This window comes from Schistocerca americana, chromosome 3 (genome assembly GCF_021461395.2).
Source record: "Schistocerca americana isolate TAMUIC-IGC-003095 chromosome 3, iqSchAmer2.1, whole genome shotgun sequence".
Lineage (NCBI taxonomy): Eukaryota > Metazoa > Arthropoda > Insecta > Orthoptera > Acrididae > Schistocerca > Schistocerca americana.
The window spans coordinates 866,040,737-866,059,676 of NC_060121.1; the positions used below are offsets into that span (position 1 = coordinate 866,040,737).

The window sequence follows — 18,940 nt, forward strand, 5'->3', positions numbered from 1 at the left end:
TAGACCAGATGTGGCTTGAATTCAAAGAAATAGTATCGGCAGGAATTGAGAGATTTATACAAAATAAATTAACAAACGACGGAGCTGATCCTCCGTGGTACACAAAATGGGCGAAAACACTGCTGCAGGAACAACGAAAAAAAAACATGACAAATTCTAACGGACGCAAAATATCCAAGATTGGCGATCTTTTACAAAGGCTCAAAATTTAGAGTGGACTTCAGTGCGAGATGCCTATAATAGTTTCCACAACCACATTTTGTCTTGAAACCCGGCATAAAATTGAAATAAATTCTGGTCGTATGTAAAGTATGCCAGCTACAAGACACAATCAACGCCTTCTCTGCGCGATAGCCACGGAGATGTTATCGACGACACTGCTGCCAAAGCAGATAAGATATACTAATATTAAACACAGCCTTCCGAAATTCCTTCACCAAAGAAGACGAAGTAAATATTCCAGAATTCGAAACAAGAACACTTGCCAATATGAGTAATGTAAAAGTAGATATCCTCTGAGCAGCAAAGCAACTTAAACCGCTTAACAAAAGCAAGTCTTCTGCTCCAGAGTGTATACCAATTAGGTTCCTTTCAGAGTATGCTTAACAATCAGAGCAAACTTAACACTCACATACAACCATTCGGTCGACGAAATATCCGTACCCAAAGACTGGAAAGTTGTACAGGTCATACCATTATTCAAGAAAGGTAATAGGAGTACTCCACTAAATCTCACTCCCGTATCATTAACGTAGATATGCAGCCGGATTTTGGAACATATACTGTGTTCGAACTTTGTGAATTGACTCAAACAGAACGGTCTATTGACACAGAGTGAACACGGATTTATAAAACATCGTTTCTGTGAAACACAACTAGCTCTTTATTCACATGAAGTGTTGAGTGCTACTGGCAAAGAATTTCAAATTGATTCCGTATTTCTTGATTTACGGAAGGCTTTTGACACTGTACCACACAAGCGGTTTGTAGTGAAATTGCGTCCTTATGGAATATCGTCTCAGTTATGTGACTGTACTCGTGATGTCCTGTCAGAGAGGTCACAATTCGTCGTGACGCAAAGACATCGAGTAAAACACAAGAGATTCCTGACGTTCCCCAAGGTAGTGTTATAGGCCCTTGCTGTTCCTTATCTGTAGAAACGATTTGGAAGACAATCTGAGCAGCCGTCTTAGATTGTTTGTAGATGACACTGTCGTTTCTCGACTAGTAAAATCATCAGAAGATCAAAACAAATTGTAAAACTATTTAGAAAAGATATCTGTGTGGTGCAAAAATTGGCTATTGACCCTAAATAACGAAAAGTCTGAGGTCATCCACATGAATGTTAAACAGGATCCGTTAAATTTCAGTTACACTATAAATCAATCAAAATGGTTCAAATGGCTCTGAGCACTATGGGACTCAACATCTTAGGTCATAAGTCCCCTAGAACTGAGAACTACTTAAACCTAACTAACCGAAGGACATCACACACACCCATGCCGGAGGCAGGATTCGAACCTGCGACCGCAGCAGCCCCGCGGTTCCGGACTGCAGCGCCAGAACCGCTAGACCACCGCGGCCGGCTAAATCAATCCAATTTAAAGATCGCAAATTAAACTAAATACCTAGGAATTAAATTCGAATTCCTTCCAATTTAAGATGTTCGTAATTATAATTCCTAGGTATTTAGTTCAATATATGGCCTTTATATTTGACTGGTTTATCGTGTAAGTGAAGTTTAACGCATTCTTTTTAGCACTCATGTCGATGATCTCACACATTTCGTTATTTACAGTCAACTGCCAATTTTTGCACAGTGCAGATATTTTTTATAAATCGTTCTGCCACTTGTTTTGATCGTGTGAAGACTTTACCAGTCGATAAACGACAGCATCGTCTGCCAAAGACGGCTGCTCAGATTGTCTCCTAAATCGTTTATATAGATAAGGAACAGCAAAGGGCCTATAACACTATCTGGGGAAACGCCAGAATTCACTTCTGATTTACTCGATGACTTTCCGTCAATTACTACGAACTGTCATCTCCATGACAGGAAATCACAAATCCAGTCACACAGCCGAGACGAGACTTCACAGTAATGCTAGTCATGCAATTTCATTAGTATCTGCTTCTGAGGAACGATGTCAAAAATTTATTGGAAATCTAGAAATATGATATCATTTTGCAAGTCCCGTGTCGATGCCACTCAGTAGTTTGAAATGACGTGTAAAGATTGCTAGGAATCACAAAGCGCTCTCATTCTCAAATACTCTCAACCACTCATTAGTTTGCGTGAATAAAGAGCTAATTGTGCTTCAGAAGAACAATAATTTCTGATTCAGTTTTGTCTGTGTGCCAGTAGATCGTTTTCTTCGAGGTACTGAAAATGTTTCATCACAGTGTATGTTCAAAACGTTCACTGCAAATCGACGACAGTCATATGAGTCTGCAATTTAGCAGATTAGTTCTATTTCCTGCCTCGTTGTTTGACCCGCGCAACTTTGCAGTCCTTAGGATCTTTCGTCTAGCCAGCGGTTGTATATGACTGCTAAGTATGGAGCTATGACATCTGCATACTCTTAAAGGAACCTAGCTGATATGCAATGTGGACTAGAAGACTTGCCTTTATTAAGTGAATTAAGTCGTTTCTACTTCCGAATTACTTGTGTTGGCAGCTGTTCTTGCTTCGAATCCTGTGACATTTGCATCTTCTTCGTCACTGAAGGAATTTCGGAAAACAATGATAAGTAACTCCGCTTTGTTGACAAAGTCATCAGCAACATTACCATCGCTATCACAATTAGAATGGACAGGGACTGTGATTGCTGTGTTCGGATGAGGGCTGAGTTGGCATCCCTTCGCTCACAGCTGCAGGCGGCGCTGACTTTGGTCGTGCAGCTTGAGGCTGTTGCCAATGGGCACCACTGTGGGGAGCTGGACTTAGGTGTCACGGGGATGTCAACCTCGTCCCGTCTGTCCCCAGATCGGTCTGCCACTGTGGTTGCCCCGGTTGCTGCCCGCAGTGGGGCTGAGCACTCGCCTGTGGTTGATTGGGAGGTCGTTCCAAGGCGTGGCAGGCAGCAAAAGACGACCCTGGAGGCTGATCAGAAAGCCTCCCCGGTGCGTCTGACAAACAGGTTTCAGGTACTGTCTCTGGCTGAGCCAGATGCAGCTGCCTGCCCTGTTTCCGAGGATGATTCTAAGCCTTCAAGGTCTGGGCAATCGCAGAGGGTGGGCTTGTTGGGAGCTCCAATGTTAGGCGCATAATGGGGCCCCTTAGGGATATGGCGGCTAAGGAGGGGAAGAAATCCAGTGTGCACTCCGTGTGCATTCCGGATGGAGTCATTCCTGATGTGGAAAGGGTCCTTCCGGATGCCATGAAGAGCACAGGGTGCAGCCAGCTGCAGGTGGTGGCACATGTCGGCACTAATGACGTGTGTCGCTTTGGATCTGAGGAAATTCTCTCTGGATTCCAGCGGCCTGATTTGGTGAAGGCTGCCGGTCTTGCTTACGAGATGAAGGCAGAGCTCACCATCAGCAGCATCGTTGACAGAACCGACTGCGGACCTTTGGTGCAGAGCCGGGTGGAGGTCTGAATCAGAGGCTCAGACGGTTTTGCGACCGTGTTGGCTGCAGATTCCTTGACTTTTGCCATAGGGTGGTAGGGTTTCGTGTTCTGCTGAATAGGTCAGGATTTCACTACACTCAGCTGGCGGCTACACGGGTAGCGGAGGCTGTGTGGCGTGGACTGGGCGGTTTTTTAGCTTAGAAGGCCTCGGGAAAGTGCGGGGTGGGCTGCAATCTCAAAGGGTGCATGGCAAATACAGGACGTGCTTGGATCAAGGAACAGTCGGAATTGTAGCTGTAAATTGTCGTAGTTGTGCTGGGAAAGTCGCTGAGCTTCAAGCGCTAATAGAAAGCACAGAAGCTTAAATCGTTATAGGTACAGCCAGGGGGTACGAATTCCCGATGCACAATTCCACGAACATCAAAAAAGACAATGATCATCGTCTTCACATTTGACCACACGTGCCTTGCTTTTTTTGGTCTGGGAGAGTTGGGAGTCCTCCACTGGCTTGACGCTTGCTTGGTTTCTGGGTCATACCCGTAACACCAACTCTCATCCCCTGTAATGGCTTTGTTCAAGAAGTTTGGATTACGTGAAACCTCTGTTTTCACATTCATGCGGATGGTTTTTTGCTCCTGTGTGAGAAGGCGCGGAACAAATTTAGCAGCAACACATGTGCAAATCCTCACTCAAAATCCGCTAGCACGAGCTCGAACTGATTCCTGTCTCTGCTGAAATTTTGTCGATTGTTTGGTGACGATCCTCATTGATCTTTTGGCGGACCTTTTCAATGTTCTCCTCATTTCGCGATGTTGAAGGGCGTCCAGAACGAGCATGGTCTTCAACACACATCTCACCACGTTTAAAGCGCCCAAACCACTCTAAAACCTGTGTGCGGCTCATAGCGTCCTCCTCGAAAGCTTCCTGAAGCGTTTGGTGTGTCTCCGTTGCAGTTTTTTTTTAAGCAGGAAACAAAATTTTATACACGCTCTTTGTTCTTTTAAAGTTGCCATAACGACTTCGCAGAGGTAACCCGCCAACTGTCAGCGAAACACAATATCACACTTGCAGGTTCAGCTCTACACTGACGCCGTCTGCACAGCTGTTTCATGAAGGTCTCTACTAAAACCATCTAGCGTGAGAACCCTGCACTACGTCTACGAGTGGCAGCGCCGTCGGAGTCCGGTTTCTTTTGGGTCCCCCCTCGTACATCGTTTTTGGGCTTCATTTTTGTTGGAACTATGTATAAATTTTGTGTGTAGTCACTCTGTTGGTGACTTTTAATTTTATCTATTACTTAATAACTTCCTAAATTACACTGTTCGATTCTCTGCACTGTATCTGCATTTTGTTTGTTTATTTCCAGGCCTTTACGGACTTCTGGAATGGGCGTAACTCGTGGCTGTCCACGTGGAACCGTGATGAGGGAGGCTCTTCTTCCCTCCAGGTTGATTACGTCAGAGTCTGGGCGCTCTAGAAATATTGAGTGGAAAACTCACACAACACAATCAGTGTTACTGATTCCGGCTTTGCTAGACGCTCTGAAGGATTAATTATGCAGCAATACTATCAAATTTTTTTCAAGTTTTCAGGAACCAAGTACAATGTATTAACTAGCAACAACTCTTTCTAATACTATCTGTAAACTGACTATTGCCAATAAAGGTTTTTAAAGACAAGAAAATTATACATTTAACTTACAACAAATGCGTGAGCAAATTGTGTTTTGTATGTTGAATTGTCATGTACTTAATATCTCACTTACAGCTGAAGAATTCAACTCACAAAATAGGAGGACAAACTGCCACTTACCTGCAGTAGAATCATTGACGTACAGCAAGGTCCGATGATCGCATGTAGGCTAAACACTAACATCAATGTGCAAGCGTGGAATTACAATCAGCCAAACGCCCACGTCTGTCATGGCCTCGACATTGGTCAAACGGTGTCGTAACCAGTGAAATTCGCACCCAGTAAAATTCGAACCCAGAAAAGGTCTAGGAAAGGTCCTCTAATCTCTCCGTCTGATCTTCGCCCGGCAGGGAGAATCGCCGCTCGGCAGGTAGGAGATTCAAATGGTTCAAATGGCTCTGAGCACTATGGGACTTAACTTCTGAGGTCATCAGTCCCCTAGAACTTAGAACTACTTAAACCTAACTAACCTAAGGACATCACACACATCCATGCCCGAGGCAGGATTCGAACCTTCGACCGTAGCGGTCGCGCGGTTCCAGACTGTAGCGCCTAGAACCGCTCGGCCAGCAAGTAGGAGAGCCGAAGGTCTCATTTTACGGTAATGTGCGGCCGCAATAGTGTTACCAGCAACATTGTTGCAACACGTCAACGTCCAGGCCATATCCGCCTCAGTTCTTGTCGGTATGTGTTTGCCTTTCATTCTCAGCCTCCATTCTTCTTCCTCAGCCGACAGTGCTGCTGTGTCAAGTCACGTGAGACGTGAGATTAGGTTCGTCTAACGAACTACACGAACTATTGCTCCAAAAATTCAGAAGCAGCTACAGGTATTCAAAATTGGGCAAACGAGACAACCAACGAGAAATCCATGAACGTGATAAATACAGCTACAACTAGAGCGAAAGAAACTGAAAGTAATGTATACAAAGAGCGAATTCTGAAAATGGACGTTCTCACAGCTGTCGTTTTATAAGATCTGCAGTACTGAACAGAAATTTTATTCTACATCGGTTATTAAGAAGCCTGAACGTTTTTGAAGCTTCACCACGCGTTTTAAATGGGCATTAATTTGCCAACTGTTATTATTTTATTGCGATTGTTATATACATTACTTTGAACGCCCTATAACTCTGGTCAACTTTGGTATACTAGTTTAATAAATTCTTCGAACCCTTCCACCAAAGCATTGCAAACGCCTTGTACTAAGGAGCATACGGATGAGAAATAAACTTTAAAGATATAAAATTTTTCGGTGCGTCGCGTCTAGCATCTCAAAAATGTGGAAGAAAAGATAGTTTTAAATATTTACAATAAAGTTGATGATTAATTATTTAATGTTGGTTGACTAGTTTCGGACTTCGCCCATTTTCACAAGCCACATTTACGCAGAACAAAATCCGTTACGAGTGGATGCGTAGATTATAGATAATAAAGGTATCATAAATAATATTGTTCATATGGTAAGTATTTTGTACTTGGGACGTGTGTGGTATGGACAGTTCTATTTCTGTGGCCATACTTTAATGTACATCAGATTTGCGTTCGAAGATGTATATATATATATATATATATGGTCAGAAAATGTGTGAAATGACATAAATGTTATGAAAGAAATTCGATACGTTGCTCCGTTTCCGAGTTATTTAGCATAGAATTTAGCCAATCGGGGCGGTGCAAGCTCACACCAACCGGCCTGCCAGGGGCGGTGTTGCCCACCGAGTGTTTTGTCTCGTTAGCTGACACTTGAATTATACGCGCGCGACGATTTGACTGGCTACCTTCAATGCTAAATAACTCGGAAACGGGAAACGGTGCAACGTATCCAATTTCTTTCTTAACATTTATGTCCCAGTACAATCTCTTCTGTAACATCCCTACAAGCATTTCACACATTTTTTGACGATATATATATAATTCTGACATCTTCGAACGCAGATCTGATATACATTAAAGTGTGGCGATATAAATAGAACTGTCCATACCATATATATATATATATATATATATATATATATATATATGGTACCTTCATTACCCAGCACGATGTGATCCGCGTGACAACGATATTTTATATACAGTGGAATATTTGTTCTCATTGGTTTACACTGGCTTATTTATTGCAGACATTATCGCCGTTCTGACAGAAACACACTCGACACCAACATTATTTACAAAGTAAGCAAAATATGGTGATATAACTATTCTGGTAGTTAAAAAAACAAATGCAACGATTGTAATAAAGCCTACGTTGGATAGACGGATGTTTAAGGGGACCTGGACGTGAAATGATTGAAAATTTCGAAAACATATTTCTGTCACCATCTGAAATACAAATTTCTCCCTTTTCAATAGATGTATTTTTACCTACTTTTCAATCTTTGATTTAGTCTTAAACGCTCTTTGAACAAATGTCTACGAACCAGCTACGCTCATGCGACAGGCAAGGAATATCACCACAAACATTTCCTACCTGCCACAGTCATCTAAACAATAAACCCAATATACGGAGACGTTGATATACAAAATTACTTAGCAGATGTCTACGTGGCCATACACCAAACCATAATGACAGTTTCAACATCTGTGTGTGGCAAAGAGTAGCAAAAAGAGAGTTAGTTCGATTGACAGTACTAAGGTGTAATGGATGCTGCCATCTGTTTCAGTGATGCTAATGGACAAATTAGGCACCCAACCAGGAAATAATATGATAGCTGTGTTTAATGCCAAAGATAGACAGTTGAAACAGAATGGGTTGCGAAAGTCAGCACTAACGATCCAAGAAAATGCAGCTGGAATGTTCTGAAAGAGGCATGCGGTGAGTCAAAAACACTGACAACAATCTTTTCTCATTTTCTTGAAACTACATTTTCAGGACATTAGGTACACATAGCTTCACAAGGATTTGAGCTATCTTCACTAAATTCCTCCAAAGTGAATCATCTACTATTACAGAATGCCGTATTTCTTAAACTTTCCTTGTTCAGCTTTAGTTAATGTCATTCAATATTAGTACAATACCACAACTTCCTTCGCATTGTAGATCAAGGGTAACAAACGACGAGAGTGAGGCATAGATATGCAGCCCGTTGAACTCCAGGTCCCCTTAAAACGAGATATACAGGATATATCAAAAGAAGCAAAAATAACCTTTCAGTTTTCAGCACGCACCTCAGAAAATACACTACTGGCCATTAAAATCGCTACACCACGAATATGACGCGCTGCAGACGCGAAATTGAACCGACAGGAAGAAGATGCTGTGATATGCAAATGATTAGCTTTTCAGTGCATTCACACACGGTTGGCGCCGGTGGCGACACCTACAACGTGCTGACATGAGGAAAGTTTCCAACGGATTTCTCAAACAAAAACAGCAGTTGACCGGCGTTGCCTGGTGAAACGTTGTTGTGATGCCTCGTGTAAGGAGGAAAAATGCGTACCATCACGTTTCCGACTTTGATAAAGGTCTGATTGTAGCCTATCGCTATTGCGGTTTATCGTATCGTGACATTGCTGCAAGCGCTGGTCGAGATCCAATGACTTAGCAGAATATGTAATCGGTGGGTTCAGGAGGGTAATACGGAACGCCGTGCTGGATCCCAACGACCTCGTATCACCAGCAGTCGAGATGAGAGGCACCTTATCCGCATGGCTGTAACGGATCGTGCAGCCACGTTTCGATCCCTGAGTCAACAGATGGGGACGTTTGCAAGACAACAACCATCTGCACAAACAGTTCGACGACGTTTGCAGGAGCATGGATTATCAGCTCGGAGACCATGGCTGCGGTTACCCTTGACGCTGCATCACAGACAGGAGTGCCTGCGATGGTGTACTCAACGACGAACCTGGGTGCACGAATGGCAAGACGTCATATTTTCGGATGAATCCAGGTTCTGTTGACAGTATCATGATGGTCGCATCCGTGTTTGGCGACATCGCGGTGAACGCACATTGGAAGCGTGTATTCGTCATCGCCATACTGGCGTATCACCCGGCGTGATGGTATGGGGTGCCATTGGTTACACGTCTCGGTCACCTCTTGTACGCATTGACGGCACTTTGAACAGTAGACGTTACATTTCAGATGTATTACGACCCATGCCTCTACCCTTCATTCGAGCCCTGTGAAACCATACATATCAGCAGGATAATGCACGACCGCATGTAGCAGGTCCTGTACGGGCCTTTCTGGATACAGAAAATGTTCGACTGCTGCCCTGGCCAGCACATTCTCCAGATCTCTCACCAATTGAAAACGTCTGGTCAATGGTGGCCGAGCAACTGGCTCGTCACAATACGCCAGTCACTACTCTTGATGAACTGTGGTATGGTGTTGAAGCTGCATGGGCAGCTGTACCTGTACGCGCCATCCAAGCTCTGTTTGACTCAATGCCCAGGCGTATCAAGGGCGTTATTACTGCCAGAGGTGGTTGATATGGGTACTGATTTCTCAGGATCTATGCACCCACATTTCGTGAATCACATGTCAGTTCTAGTATATTTGTCCAATGAATACCCGTTTATCATCTGCACTTCTTCTTGATGCAGCAATTTTAATGGCCAGTAGTGTACGTTCTCGTTTGTTCTCTGCATTCCGTAGGTAATTCGTGATAGCAAAGCAGCAAAAGAGATGCGTGTAACATTAGCGAAGACGAAAAATCGCTCATAGCTATTAAAGTATACTTGACGTTTATGCCTTGATTTGATCCGTACGTACCATAACCCCTGAAAATACTGAGTACTTCTTAACACCTTGTATAAAAGTATACATCAGTGGAGGGAGGGGTCAAATGATACGTCGTTTGTCTGCAAAAAATGGTTCCGAACTCGCCCTGCATTAATTTCTTCTTATATTTTTTTAAGTTCTTACATGTTGAAGCACAGTTTTCTGTGATGTAATGGCTATTTAACATCATTGTCATCTTTTGCATAAATAACATCAAACGACTAACGTGTTTACTGTATTACATGCAACATGAACGCCTTAGTGTTTTAATGTCATGTATGCTAAGGATCTCGACCAACGCGAGCAGCAATTTCGCGATACGATAAACCGCAATCGCGATAGGCTACAATCCGACCTTTATCAAAGTCGGAAACGTGATGGTACGCATTTCTCCTCCTTACATGAGGCATCACAACAACGTTTCACCAGGCAACGTCGGTCAACTGCTGTTTATGTATGCAAAAACGGTTGGAAATTTTCCTCATGTCAGCACGTTGTAGGTGTCACCACCGGCGCCAACCTTGTGTGAATGCTCTGAAAATCTAATCATTTGCATATCTCAGCATCGTCTGCCTGTCGGTTAAATTTCGCGTCTGTAGCACGTCATCTTCGTGATGTAGTAATTTTAATGGCCAATAGTGTATTTTGTTACTGTGGAACAGCAGAGCTTATAATGTAATGTCCGAGCCTTAGGGAAGCACTTACTCTCTGAGAAACTCCAGGTTAGTCACGGATGCGTTGGCACGTATTCAGACGCATCTTGTAGTGTTTCCACACTGGTGCGAAAAATTTGAGGACGAAAGGAACTTCCGCGTGCTGTGTGTCTGCCAAGTAACATAGCCCGATGAAATGTGGAGTATACACAGAAAGAGCTGCTACACTGTAGTACGAAGGTTAAGTGAAAGATATCCGCAATGATACAAGCAGAAATGTTGCTTTTATTCAAAGACGGTTACTCCACCAAAGTCACTGTGATTTATGACCGTCCCCTGGACATTACTCAGGGCGAGTCATAGTTCTTAATAGGGTATATGATCACTAGAGACCGTATTATATGCATTTGCATGTTGCATATGCATTTGCATATTCGGCTCCTTTTCACCAGTTATTGCATATTTTAACTAAAAACTAGTGCCGATGCATATTTTCGCTCTATGTTTACAATATTTTAAAAATTTAGACAAGCGGCCTCTAGCTCGATCTAATTTTGATGTCTCACAGATTGACCGCGATCTAGAACTGCGTGCAATCGCTAAATGAGAAGCCACTGCCTAGCGGAATCATTACAGAACAGGAACAGAAACAGGCAGAGTCAATGCTCCTGCGCCCGCGCTCAATCAAAAAATGTTCAAATGTGTGTGAAATCTTATGGGACTTAACTGCTAAGGTTATCAGTCCCTAAGCTTACTCACTACTTAACCTAAATTATCCTAAGGACAAGCACACACACCCACGCCCGAGGGAGGACTCGAACCTCCGCCGGGACCAGCCGCACAATCCATGACTGCAGCGCCTAAAACCGCTCGGCTAATCCCGCGCGGCCCCGCTCAATCCCCTCTGCTCCCATACAGTAAGCGTCGGCAACAATTAAATTAAACTACGCAAGCTTCTAGTCGCTCGTCCTTTGTTTCAGTTTAGCTTTCTATTTACTTGTACACAGTTGAACGTTCTTACGACGTGTAATGTGTGACGTGCTGTACACCATGTCGCCCGAAAAAAGAAACGTCGTTTCGTGAATAGCTGACTATCCTGGAACATTTACACACGACGTAATTGTTTTATATTATCGAGTTTGCGAGAAAAACGTTTCGTGCAAAAAAAGTTTCAAATAGACCAGCATGTAAAGACAAGTCTTCATATCGCAGGAATGCAGAAGAAAGGACCACGACAACAACTTCTGACAACGGCAAGTTGCAGTAGCAGGGATTTGTCAAGAGGTAACCGAAAAAGTCGGTTTAACATGGATCTATGTGTAGCGTTCAATGCAAGCAATATTACTCTTCATAAACTTACAAACCATATCCTTAAAGGATTCCTGCGCAAACATTGCTTTAATCAAAATATACCAGATGAATCAACATTGCGTAAAAATTACATATCGACGATTTGTGTAAATATAGAAGAAACGCAACGGACTCAAGGACAGCAGTATCTGAATTTCAGTTGACAAAATTACGAATACTTGTGGCCGTAACGTTGCAAATTTGATTGTTGGTGCTTTGAAAGAAGAACCTTGTTCCTCCTATTTAGCAGCCTGAAAAGAACTTCAAAAGTAAATCATTCTACAATCGCCAGATTTGTGAATGAGGGTATTAGAAAAATATTTCCAGAATCTTCTGCAGATGAAAGGGTGTTTGTGTTTATTTCAGAGGCTGCTGCCTATACGATCAAAGCAGGAACAGTCCTCAGAGCATTTTATCCCAATTTGATTCATGTGACGTGCTTTGCTCATGGAGTACTTCGTCTTCCTGAGGAAGTATGTTCCACGTTTGTGAATGTAAATAAACTGATTTCATCCACAAAGAAAGTGTTTCTAAAGACTCCTGCTCGCATCGAGATCTACAAAGAAAACAACCAAATGTGCCTTCATCTCCCGAACCAATGGTAACTCGATGTGTACGTGGGTCGAAGCTGTCTTGTTTTACAGTGATCGTTTCGGGGCCATTAGAGGCGTAGTAAACGACTTTCGATAGTGCAGAGGCTTTGGCAGTTTGCCAGTGCAAGGAAGCTTTTAATGATTCCGGTATTTTTTAAAAAAATACTGTGATTAGCACTCATTTTTCCCATGTGCCTGCAAGTACTAAAAAGCCTGAAACTCAAAGTTTGGTGTTGAATGAATTTATTCTGTTAATGAATAAAATTATTCCAGTGAACTCCTGTTGCCGGAAATATTGCCAAGAAATTTTAAAGAAAAGTTTGAAAACATTTTAAACGATAACCCAGGCTTTGAACCCTTGTGCCAAATTGGTAGTTTTTTTAATGGGGCAGGTGAACTTTTACAAGAAACACTAAGAGCCAACATAGCACCCAAATACTGCCCAGTTACCTCAGTAGATGTAGAACGGCCCTTTTTATGCTTATAAATATGTTTTGAGTGATCGAAAACACAATCTTACTACCGAAAATTTGGAACAGTACTTGATCGTTTATGTTTACAGTAGCAGAAAAATGTAAAATAGATTGTAAATGATGCTTTAGTCCAATAGTATTAATTAAAAGTGAATGCTGTTCAAAATACTCGTAGTTCGTGATTTTTTTAATATAACATTACGGAGGTTTTGAGCGTGCCCCTCCAGGTGCGAAGTCGGTCCTGTACATATCGATTGTTTCGCTGCGCCTCACTCGAATCGCATCCGCTTGTTACTGATAACAATAGCAAAGAGGGGACAACTCTTGAAACACGTTATGCGTCCCCATTTTGCAAATTTTTAGAAAATAATCCCAGAAAAGCCCCCTTCCTAACCCCTACTAGAGTCCGCCCCGGTAGCTGAGTGGTCAGATCGACAGACTGTCAGTCCTAAGGACCCGGGCTCGATTCCCGGCTGGGTCGGAAATTTTCTCCGCTCAGGTACTGGGTGTTGTGTTGTCCTAATCATCATCATTTCATCCTCATCGACACGCAGGTCGCCGAAGTGGCGTCAAATCGAAAGACCTGCACCAGGCGAACGGTCTACCCGACGGGAGGCCCTAGCCACACGACATTTCCATTTACCCCTACTAGAAGGTATACGGATAATGATATCAGCGTTGTAAATGTATCGATTTTTCGCGTGGCAGGCGCGCTTCCTCGTAACTCATATGCACAGGTTCGACTTTGAGATATAATGCAGACAGTAACTACGATTTTTTTTTTATTATTTGATCTTGGGTATTTCGATACTTTTCGTACATTTTTAAGCATTTTTCATGCATATTTGCATACATATTTTAAGGTTTTTGTGATGCTTAAAATCCGGTCTCTAGTTATCAGCACGGACGGCAGTGCACCCACTGCAGCATGCTCCCATGCTGGCCACAAGGTTGGAAGGAAGTTCTTGTGGCAGGGGGAACCCTTCCTCCACCAGCGTGGTTGACAGTCGTGGACGTGGACGTGAAGCAGTGCGTCTCCGCAACGCATCCTACACGCTCTCAATGGGATCTAAGTCTCCGAAGTGGGCAGACCAGTACGTCTGTCGAATATCTTCTCGCTTCAAGTGCTCCTACACCTGCGCTGTCGGCGCACTTGTGCATTGTCGTCCATAATGAAGCTTGGGCCGAGTGCATCTCTGAAATGACGCGTGTAGAGAAGGAGTACAGAGTCACAATAGCTTTGACCGATGTGCGTACCGTATTAAAAGATTTGTAGGTCAGTAGTCCCATATAACATTACGCCTCCCCACAACATTACACCTGGACCACCGTAGCGGGCATCTACATCGACATGTACATGGATACTCTACAAATCATATTTAAGCGTCTGGCAGAGGGTTCATCGAACCACCTTCACAATTCTCTACTGTTCCAGTCTCGTATAGCGGGCAGAAAGAACGAACACCTATATCTTTCCGTGTGAGCTCTGATTTCCCTTCTTTTATCATGGTGATCGATTCTCCATATGGAGCTAGAGGTCAACAAAATACTTTCGTAATCGGAGGAGAAGGTTGGTGGTTGGAATATAGTGAGAAAATTCCTCCGCAACGGAAAACGCCTTTGTTTTAATGACGTCCATCCCAAACACTGTATCATTTCAGTGACACTCTCTCTCCTATTTCGCGATAATACAAAACGTGCTACCCTTCCTCGAACTTTTTCGATGTACTCCGGCAATCCCATTTGGTAAAGATGCCACACCGCTCAGCAGTATTCTACAAGAGGACGCACAAGTGTAAAGTAGGCAGTCTCTTGAGTTGATCTGTTACATTTTCTAAATGCCCCGCCAGTAAAACACAGACTTTGGTTAGCCTTCCCCACAACATTTTATATGTGTTCCTTCCAATTTAAGTTCTTTGTAAGTGCAATTCCTAGAAATTTCGTTGAATTTACGGCCTTTAGATTTGACAGATTTATCGTGTAATCGAAGTGTAACGGATTCCTTTTAGCACTCATGTAGATGACCTCACACTTCTCATTAATTAGGATCAATTGCGAATCCTCGCACCATACAGATGTCATTCCTAATTCCTCTTGCAATTTGTTTTGATCTTCTGATGATTTCACTAGTCGATAAACCGAAGACCGGCTGCTTACTGACTATCTGGAACACGGCGCCACAACTAACACACAGCGGTATGTGTACTCTTTTTTTTTTTTTTTTTTTTTAATTGAAGAATACCATCAAGTCCAATCAGTTCCGGGAATATTGACAGTAGGCATCATTCCGCTGCAGGATAGCGCCCGCCCACATGCTGTCAATGTTGTTTCGTTCTACGCTGCAGAAATTCCGCTGGGAAGCCCATACAGTTCCTCCATACATGCTATTTCCGTGTTCTTGAAGTCCTGAAGAAAGAAATTTGTTGATTTGCTTCGGACGAAGAGGTACGTGCCTGAGTACAGCCATAGTTCCGCAAGCAACCGCAAACATTGTAAGCACAAACTTGTGTCGCTGGCTATCGACAGTCGCCTCTCTGCCGAGCGCAGAGTTACAGTGGGGAGTCGTGGAGTAGCTTTCGTGGAGCGTGGGCGGAGTATTGTGTTGATGCTGAGGTTGCAGCACGTATCTTACAAGTTATGGTGAAGTAATTGAAAATGTTTGCCACACAAGTTTTGCGTTTAATGTCAGCATTCACGACGCAATATCAATGTTTATCCAAAAGGTGATTTTTCTCGGTTTCGTGTGTCGTGTCAGGAGAATAACAATCAACCGCGTCGCGACGTTTACGGAAAAGTAATGTAGACTAGTATAATCCTAACTGTAAGTTCTAAGTGAAAGAAACACAAATCGTTTTGACTAAATGAATATCACGAACGCAGGTACTTTCTCGTCTGTATATCGTACCTGAAATTTTATGAAGCATCCGCGTCGTGGTTCGGTCACGCGCACGCTCGTGTTATAAGCTATTGAATTGTTTAGTACTGTTGGCAGAACTGTGCCAAACGTCGACTGATAAAATATCCGTTGAATAATGATTATTTTGCGTTCTATGCATCGTGTTTTTGCATTTGATGCCATCATTTAGACAGCAACGTTATACGTCACAACGGACACGTACTTGGAGTACAAATATAGGTTCCACAACGAAACATTGCCTCGAAATTTGGTAGAAAATCCGAAGAAATTCTGGTCGTATGTAAAGTACACAAGCGGCAAGACGCAGTCAATACATTCGCTGCGCAGTGCCGATGGTACTGTTACCGACGACTGTGCCGCTAAAGCGGAGTTATTGAACGCAGTTTTCCGAGATTCCTTTACCAGGGAAGACGAATGGAATATTCCAGAATTTGAAACACGAACAGCTGCTAGCATGAGTTTCTTAGAAGTAGATACCTTCGGGGTTGTGAAGCAACTCAAATCGCTTGATACGGGAAAGTCTTCAGGTCCAGATTGTATACCGATTAGGTTCCTTTCAGATTACGCTGATACAATAGCTCCCTACTTAGCAATCATTTACAAACGCTCGCTCACCGATAGATCTATACCTACAGATTGGAAAATTGCGCAGGTCGCACCAGTGTTAAAGAAGGGTAGTAGGAGTAATCCATCGAATTACAGACCTATATCATTGACGTCGGTTTGCAGTAGGGTTTTGGAGCATGTACTGTGTTCAAACATTATGAATCACCTCGAAGGGAACGATCTATTGATACGTAATCAGCATGGTTTCAGAAAACATCGTTCTTGTGCAACGCAGCTAACTCTTTATTCGCACGAAGTAATGGCCGCTATCGACAGGGGATCTCAAGTTGATTCCGTATTTCTAGATTTCCGGAAAGCTTTTGACGCCGTTCCTCACAAGTGACTTCTAATCAAGCTGCTGCCCTATGGGGTATCGTCTCAGTTGTGCCACTGGATTCGTGATTTCCTGTCAGGAAGGTCGCAGTTCGTAGTAATAGACGGCAAATCATCGAGTAAAACTGAAGTGATATCAGGTGTTCCCCAGGGAAGCGTCCTGGGACCTCTGCTGTTCCTGATCTATATAAATGACCTGGGCGACAATCTGAGCAGTTCTCTTAGGTTGTTCGCAGATGATGCTGTAATTTAACGTCTAGTAAGGTCATCCGAAGACCAGTATCAGTTGCAAAGCGATTTAGAAAAGATTGCTGTATGGTGTGGCAGGTGGCCGTTGACGCTAAATAACGAAAAGTGTGAGGTGATCCACATGAGTTCCAAAAGAAATCCGTTGGAATTCGATTACTCGATAAATAGTACAATTCTCCAGGCTGTCAATTCAACTAAGTACCTGGGTGTTAAAATTATGAACAACTTCAGTTGGAAAGACCACATAGATAATACTGTGGGGAAGGTGAGCCAAAGGTTGCGTTTCATTGGCAGGACACTTAGAAGATGCAACAAGTCCACTAAAGAGACAGCTTATACTACACTCGTTCGTCCTCTGTTAGAATATTGCTGCGCGATGTGGGATCCTTACCAGGTGGGATTGACGGAGGACATCGAAAGGGTGCAAAAAAGGGCAGCTCGTTTTGTATTATCACGTAATAGGGGAGAGAGTGTGGCAGATATGAAATGCGAGTTGGGATGGAAGTCATTATAGCAAAATACCTTTTTCGTCGCCGCGAGATCTACACTCCTGGAAATGGAAAAAAGAACACATTGACACCGGTGTGTCAGACCCACCATACTTGCTCCGGACACTGCGAGAGGGCTGTACAAGCAATGATCACACGCACGGCACAGCGGACACACCAGGAACCGCGGTGTTGGCCGTCGAATGGCGCTAGCTGCGCAGCATTTGTGCACCGCCGCCGTCAGTGTCAGCCAGTTTGCCGTGGCATACGGAGCTCCATCGCAGTCTTTAACACTGGTAGCATGCCGCGACAGCTTGGACGTGAACCGTATGTGCAGTTGACGGACTTTGAGCGAGGGCGTATAGTGGGCATGCGGGAGGCCGGGTGGACGTACCGCCGAATTGCTCAACACGTGGGGCGTGAGGTCTCCACAGTACATCGATGTTGTCGCCAGTGGTCGGCGGAAGGTGCACGTGCCCGTCGACCTGGGACCGGACCGCAGCGACGCACGGATGCACGCCAAGACCGTAGGATCCTACGCAGTGCCGTAGGGGACCGCACCGCCACTTCCCAGCAAATTAGGGACACTGTTGCTCCTGGGGTATCGGCGAGGACCATTCGCAACCGTCTCCATGAAGCTGGGCTACGGTCCCGCACACCGTTAGGCCGTCTTCCGCTCACGCCCCAACATCGTGCAGCCCGCCTCCAGTGGTGTCGCGACAGGCGTGAATGGAGGGACGAATGGAGACGTATCGTCTTCAGCGATGAGAGTCGCTTCTGCCTTCGTGCCAATGATGGTCGTATACGTGTTTGGCGCCGTGCAGGTGAGCGCCACAATCAGGACTGCATACGACCGAGGCACACAGGGCCAACACCCGGCATCATGGTGTGGGGAGCGATCTCCTACACTGGCCGTACACCACTGGTGATCGTCGAGGGGACACTGAATAGTGCACGGTACATCCAAACCGTCATCGAACCCATCGTTCTACCATTCCTAGACCGGCAAGGGAACTTGCTGTTCCAACAGGACAGTGCACGTCCGCATGTATCCCGTGCCACCCAACGTGCTCTAGAAGGTGTAAGTCAACTACCCTGGCCAGCAAGATCTCCGGATCTGTCCCCCATTGAGGATGTTTGGGACTGGATGAAGCGTCGTCTCACGCGGTCTGCACGTCCAGCACGAACGCTGGTCCAACTGAGGCGCCAGGTGGAAATGGCATGGCAAGCCGTTCCACAGGACTACATCCAGCATCTCTACGATCGTCTCCATGGGAGAATAGCAG

At 44.2% G+C, this 18,940-nt stretch overlaps 1 protein-coding gene across 1 annotated transcript in view; it reads left to right on the forward strand.

The window, feature by feature from the left end:
* The window catches only part of LOC124606445 (beta-1,3-glucan-binding protein-like), a 63,658-nt gene extending 58,403 nt beyond the window's left edge, over positions 1–5,255 (forward strand). Inside the window, exon 7 of the mRNA XM_047138427.1 lies at positions 4,938–5,255. Coding sequence (XP_046994383.1) covers positions 4,938–5,048 — 111 coding nt within the window. The 3' untranslated portion in view covers positions 5,049–5,255. The remainder of the gene's footprint in view (positions 1–4,937) is intronic.
* The last annotated feature ends 13,685 nt before the right edge of the window (positions 5,256–18,940 follow it).